Genomic DNA, 6,963 nt, shown 5'->3' with positions numbered 1-6,963 from the left:
CAATATCTTTATGACTTATGTTTGAGGAATTATATTTGTGATTAAGGAGTCATTAAAGTTATTAAAGATCTATAAGATTAATATTATGACAAATGTATTAGCAAAGTCTTATCTATCAGATTCTAACAAGTTAGATGGTGAAAATTATGCAAATTGGAAGTTTAAGTTGTAGATTTTGATGGAAGGCTACAATATATGGACGATTGGGTCTGGAGCTGAACTCAAGCCAGTGTTCTCTAGAACCACAGATGTTGCAATTCACGATTGGGAGCGACGAGAAAACAAAGCGAAGGTGATTTTGTAGATGTCCGTTAAGGACAATATTATTCCACACATTAGAGAGCAAAACATCCAAGAAGACATGGGACACTCTAAAAAATTTGTATGAGACAAAAAGTACAAATCTAATATTGTATTTAAAGAGTAATCTTCTTTCAATTAAGATGGAAGAAAATGAAAATCTTAGTAACTTTATTTCTAGAATTAAGGATCTAAAGGTTAAATAAGGTGACATTGGTGAAACAATATCTAGTATAGACTTGGTTACTGTGACATTAAATGGAATGCTTGATGAATATCAAATGTTTATCACTGGTCTTTTAGCTAGAGATAAGGCTCATAATTTTGATGAGTTGGAAGGTATACTTGTGTAAGAAGAAGAGCAACGAAGAGGTCTTAAACCAAAATTTCCCAAATTAGATTTGGCATTGATGGCTAAAGGGAAATAATCCTTCAAAGGCAAACAATGGGAGAAAAATAAAGGGAAAAAGCCACAGGTAAAATCATTTCAAGGTACATCTTTACCAAGGACAAATGCCAATCAAGTAGAGATGATGTGTGTTAATACTATGGAAAACCTAGTCATTTCGCTAAGAATTGCATGAAAAGAAGGTCTAATAAATTTAAACAAAGAAGACATTTAGGAAATTATGTTGATAGAGATGAAGAAATTAGTCATGACTTTAGACATCTTAAATTGTTTGTGTCCAATGCTTCTTTATCAATGGAAACTAATAATGATAATGCTTGGTTAATAGATTCTAATGCATCAATCCACATGTCATGCAAAAGAGATTAGTTTGATACTTATCATGAAGTTAATAATGGTGCACATATCTAGTTAGGAGATAAAAGATCATATGAAATTAAAGGATATGGTGATATAAGTGTTACGATGCCTAGTGGATAGGAAAAACAAATTCAAAATGTGGTGTATATTCTAGGATTAAAGAAGAACTTAATTTCAGTCTCTACTATTATAGATCAACATTTAAAAGTTGAATTTGTGAAATCACATTGTTTGGTAAAGTATGTGCAAGACAACTACAAGGTTGTTGCAAAAGGAATGAGAGTTGAAGGATTATACAAGTTGGATGTAATGAAGAATGGGCATCAAGCTTTGGCATCAAAGGTATGGACACTTAAATCATAATGACCTAATGTTACTACAAAACAAATTGATGGGATAAGGCCTTTCAAATATTAAGGGTGAACACTTTGAATGTGAAGGTTGTGCACTAGGAAAACAAGTTAGGGAAGAATCTCCCGTGCATGAAAATATAAGAAAACATGAAATACTTGAACTAGTGCATATTGATGTATGTGGTCCAATGAAAACTAAGTCCCTTGGTGGAGCATATTGCTTTCTTATATTTATTGATGATAGCACTAGATACACCTGGGTGTACTTTATAAGAAACAAAAGTGATGTGTTTGAATACTTTAAATAATTCAAGAATATGGTTGAAAAGAAAATAGGAAAGAGCATTAAGATTCTTCAATCAGATAAAGGTGGTGAGTACACTTCAGGAGATTTTGTCTAATACTACAAGAAAAATGGAATTATGCAACAATTTACAGTACGAAATACACCTCAACAAAATGGAGTAGCTGAGAGAAAGAATAGAACATTAGTTGAATTTTCTCGTAGTATTTTAAAAAGTAAAGGACTTTCTAATAGTTTTTGGGCTGAAGCCATTAATACAGTTATATATCTAAAAAATAGAAGCCCTACAAAGTATCTTGAGCACAAAACACCATTTGAAGCATTTTATGGTTTTAAACCTAAAGTTAGTCATTTAAGGATATTTGGATGCAAGGCCTTTGCTCATATTCCTAAAGAGGATAGGAGAAAGTTAGATGTGAAAGCCATCAAATGCATTTTTATTGGATATTGTACTAATAAAAAAGCATATAAAATGTATGATCCAAGTGCTCACAATGTCTTTGCAAGAAGAGATGTTATATTTCATGAGCATGCATATAAACAAATAAAAGAAGATGAACATAATGTATGACAGCCTCCTTATGACAATTTTAAGGAAGAAGAGGAAGTTTTGGAATCAAATCAAGTTCAAGAAAACGCAGACATTACAGAAGACATGTCAAGAAGTCAAAGTCCACAAAGAAGTGATGAAGGCACTCCACAGAGAAGAAGAAGAGGAGAAGGTACTCCACAGTGTAATGGACCTCTAAGATGGTCAACATGACAGATTCAAACCCTTATTAGGTATAAATATTATGCTTTAATGTCTTAAGTAATGACTGTTTTTGTGCCTTTAAATTATGAACAAGCTAAAAATCATAAAGAATGGATGGAAGCTATGAAATAAGAATATGATTCTATAATGAAAAATGAAACTTGGGAATTAATAGAATTACCGGAAAATAAAATTCCTATAGGATCAAAATGGTTGTACAAGACAAAATTTAATGTAGATGGTAGCATAGACAAGTATAAGGCAAGATTGGTTGTGAAAGTTTATTCACAAAAGGAAGGTATAGATTATGAAGATACCTTTGCTCCAGTTGCAAAAATGAATACAATTAGACTAATGATAGCATTAGAAACTAAATATGATTGGAAGCTACATCAGTTATATGTGAAGTCAGCTTTTCTAAATGGTGACTTAAGAGAGGAGATTTATCTTGTTCAACCAAGAAGATTTGCAAAGAAGGTATAATAACATCTTGTATGCAAGTTAAAAATTGCCTTATATGGACTAAAACAAGCACCTAGATCTTGGTATGAGAAAATCGATAAATTCTTCTTTCAACAAGGATTTAACAAAAACAAAAATGATCCTAATTTGTATGTCAAGACAGATAGAAATGGAGATATAGTATTACTTTCTATATATGTTGATGATATAATAATAATAAGGAGTATGTAATATCCCTCCCCTTAATAATAAATAATAAATAATAAATAATAAATAATAAAAATAATAATTAATAATAGAAATAATAAATAATAATAAATAAATCACTTAATAATAAATAATAAAAATAATAAATCATAAATGTTAAATAATAAATGATATTAAAAATATATACAAAGAAAATAAATAAAATTAATAAAAATAAAAATAGTAATAACCATACTAAAACTCTAAATAAGAATAAATATAAATAAAACAAGAAAACTATCAAAAAGAAGGAAATAAAACAAGGAAAGCTAAAAATCAAAAGAAAAGTAAAAAAATAAAACAAGAAAGCTAAAAATCAAAAGAAGTTGCATGTAGACACATGGAGTGTGTGCATGTGGTTCCCCTTCCAATGTTGTTCTATTTAATAGATGGTGAGGAAGATGAGAGGAGTCCGGCATTCCATCTTTCCGAGATTTTGTCTTTCATTCTCTTGGGAGAATGGTATACTAAGACCTAGGAGTCACTGGCAGTAGAACGTTGATTGAGGGCTCGGGGGTGGCCAGTTGTAGCAAGACGTTGCACAATTTAGCCTACGGTTGGGTGGAGAGTCGTCCCCAAAACCTTGTTGCTGTAAGCCTACTTGGACCACAGGTAAACAGGTAAGCACTATTCATTCAATTTGCATTTAGTTAATTAAAATCATGGTTATTGGGCTAAGTAAGTGGCACTCTCATTTAAATTAATGTTAAATTAGATATTTATTTTTTGGACTGTTACATATGGTATCAGAGCAAGTTCAAACCCTTCGGGACCTTATGGCTTTAAAATTTTAGTTAGTAACACTTCTTTCTCACATGAACAAGGCTACTTCCGAAAAGCATAGGCAGAGAACTGTCCACTTCCTCGTGAGTTTGCGGCAGGTAACCGTATTTTCTTAGGAAGGGTGGCTTATATCCTGTTTACCTGTATCACTAGGATTTGAAGTAACGACTTGCTGGCTATTTTCATTAATTTTTTTTGGGTTCACGCGCTGATACGAGTATAACCTGCCATCGATTTTGTGTCCTATATCAGTGTTTTTTTTTCCATATCTTATCTTCATGAAATTGCTGCTCTTCACAATAAAGTATCTAGAATGTCCTTGTGGAAGCAGTATTGCAGCAGAGACTCTGTTAGGTTGACTCAATAATCCGTTTTTTTCCATGGGGTTTAATGATTGGCCTTGACTTTGATTTTTCCCCGAAAACACCTGTGTCTACCCTTCATGATATCCGTCAGGACTCCAGAGCTCACCAGAAACTTCACCATCACCTTGGCATAGGAAGCCATGGCTAATTGGTCTGTATCGAATCCATCGAAGACAGAGTCGTAAAGGGCGTTGAGCTCTTGCGGGGTGGTGCTGACTTCCATGCCCATTTCGGACTCCAGCAGGCGGAAGCTCTCCAAGGCCTTCCGGAGCTCAGAGCGTGACAGGACCCCATCCTGGTTCGTGTCCAACTCCACGAACTTCTCATCCATTGTTTTGTTGAAAGCCTCATTGTCTTCAACAAATTTTCGAACTGTACTGCCGTCCAACACTACTGTGCTCATCCTCGTTTGGTGAAACAGAGAAATTTATGCTCCTGAATTATTTCCTTCTTGGATTCAGAACGACCTTTGAAAGGAAAGCTTGATTTTAGCAGATATCAGTAGGGTCAAAATAATGAGGTTCAAATACTTCACTAATAAAAAAAATCAGGGATCTAAGTTAAATGTTTACTTACCATTTTTTTTTTTAGTCCTGTCCATCAGAGGGTAGGTAGATCTGGGGATGAATCAACCATATGGCCCCAAGCAGATGTTCGAATGGCGTGCATGGTAAGCGGTCTTAATTTCGATCTGTTTTTGTTGAACTATTCGTTGGACCGTAGCTAGATCTGGGGATGAATGGATGGTGGACTGAGTTTAATTTGAAAGGTTTCTGTGATACTCTCTTGTTATGGATTGAATGCCTCTCGACCATTTCCTTTCCATGTCTAACATATGCCAAGCTAGAGCAAGCAGGGAGGACGCTGGCAAATGTCTTTGAGTCTGGCTTCACACCTGCAGCTTGCATCTTCCAAAAGAACTCGACGGCCTGATCAACGAGCCCATTCTCTGCATAGCCTCCAATCATCGCAGTCCAAGAGACAACATTTGGCTGCCACACTCTGGAAAACACGTCACGTGCCTTCTCCATACCTGTAGAGAGCATCTGATGATACAATGCCTCCTCCGCAAACCCATGTCTACTATAAGCTCCAATCATCATGGTCCATGAGAAGATAGTTCGTTCAGGCATTTCGTTAAATACTTTACGCGCATCTTTCATACATGTCCACTAGAGTTTTGAGTAAAAATTTGTCTAACATGAAGCCATTCATATTCATGTGCGCATGCAGCCATGCAAAATGCACTGATAAGAAACCCCTGTTTACAAACTGCTTTAATGATCTTTCGAGGATCGTCTTGTTGCGAGACTACTCTTGATTCTCTGGGCATGTGTCGAGTCTGGTAAACTTCACTGTAAACACTCCAACATTCAATCCACTTTTCAACAGAATATTATGCAAGTCAAGCAATCTACAAACCAATTCCCTGCCTGTCAAATGTTTCTTAGAACAAACCATCACGGGAGATGATGCAGGAGCATCTGGTTAACAGGGTGAAGTCAGAGAGAAGGCAGACAAGGTTTCTGAAAAGGACAGGAGACGAGAAATAGCTCACAGAACGGACAGCAAGTCTGTCTCGTTCTTATGTTTTTTTTTCCCTTTTCCTTTCGGTTAGTTTTATTATTATCTGTTGTTATTTTAGTTTCTGTCCAGGATGTCTGAATTATTGTAATAAGTTCTAACTAGGAATGATAATAGTAGTTAGAGTCATTAGCCACTTAACAATAATTTACTATTGTAAAGAACATACCAAGTAAAACTAGTTAACCATCAAGAAATGTCACATCTGTAATAACTGTTGAACTGAAATTGAACAACTGCCAGCAGTTATCTAACTGCATAGAAACAATGTACAAGAACACGAGAAAGCAAACCCAGGGGGGTTCAGCAGCAGAGCAAACAAAAGAGTAACAGAAATAAAGATACATTTCCTTCATTTTTATAGTGCACAAAAATAAATAATTCTTATATGCGTCCTCAAGAACAAAAGACTGTATATTAAAATGCTGTGTCAATAACTTACTTTTATTTGCATATACAAAAGTCCATTACAGTACTCGACAAGCTACGAACTGGCAGAGTAAGAAAGCAAGCACACAAGAGGTGGAACCGACCAGCACCCACTGCGGGTTCATGCCAGACAAACACAGTTACCAGGTAAGCAAACAAAACCGATAACGAACGAGTTTCCTTTCCGCTTAATTTTACAACATTTCATCTCAGCATAAATTACATAGAACAGTTCATCTCAGCACAACCTAACAACGTTGCCGCAGTTAACAAACCCTACCTAGTTTACGGCCAAGGGTTTGACAAATCTAGAAACCCAAGCCACGACTAAAGACCAGACATCTCAGTAACTAGCAACCGGAGCCAATGACAAAGACAAGAACCTAATACAGACAAGAAAATAAGAGCAAGACTACCCGGAAAGAGACCAGAACAGTCGACGAATGCCATTGCCAACGAAACAGTGGGCGGCCACACCTGTAAAATACACGAAGGGCGGAAGGTTAGTTTTCCAAACCCTTGAATGAGAATTGGAGCTGTAAAGTCTGAAAACAAAAACACAGAGAACGAACAAAAGGAGGTGACCATACCTGAGGGTGAGCCGTAATAGCAGG

The 6,963-nt window shown here is 35.6% G+C and overlaps 1 protein-coding gene across 1 annotated transcript; it reads right to left on the bottom strand.

Moving 5' to 3' along the window:
• Positions 1–4,358: 4,358 nt before the first annotated feature.
• Positions 4,359–4,848, bottom strand: LOC149201042 (uncharacterized). Its single transcript, XM_089401174.1, has one exon. It carries the CDS (start codon positions 4,737–4,739, stop codon positions 4,359–4,361), a length of 381 nt encoding a protein of 126 aa, XP_089257300.1. The 5' UTR covers positions 4,740–4,848.
• Between the last annotated feature and the right edge of the window lie 2,115 nt (positions 4,849–6,963).

This window comes from Pinus tabuliformis, chromosome 2_1, assembly GCF_031772625.1.
Source record: "Pinus tabuliformis cultivar Carrire ecotype Pingquan chromosome 2_1, CPIR1, whole genome shotgun sequence".
NCBI classification, from domain to species: Eukaryota; Viridiplantae; Streptophyta; class Pinopsida; order Pinales; family Pinaceae; genus Pinus; species Pinus tabuliformis.
The sequence above is the reverse complement of the archived record's forward strand: the minus strand, read 5'-3'. Positions and strand labels throughout refer to the sequence as shown.

What these genes read in the sequence shown, in the direction of transcription:
- LOC149201042 (XM_089401174.1), bottom strand. Translation starts at nt 4,739, where the DNA reads ATGAGCACAGTAGTGTTGGACGGCAGTACAGTTCGAAAATTTGTTGAA.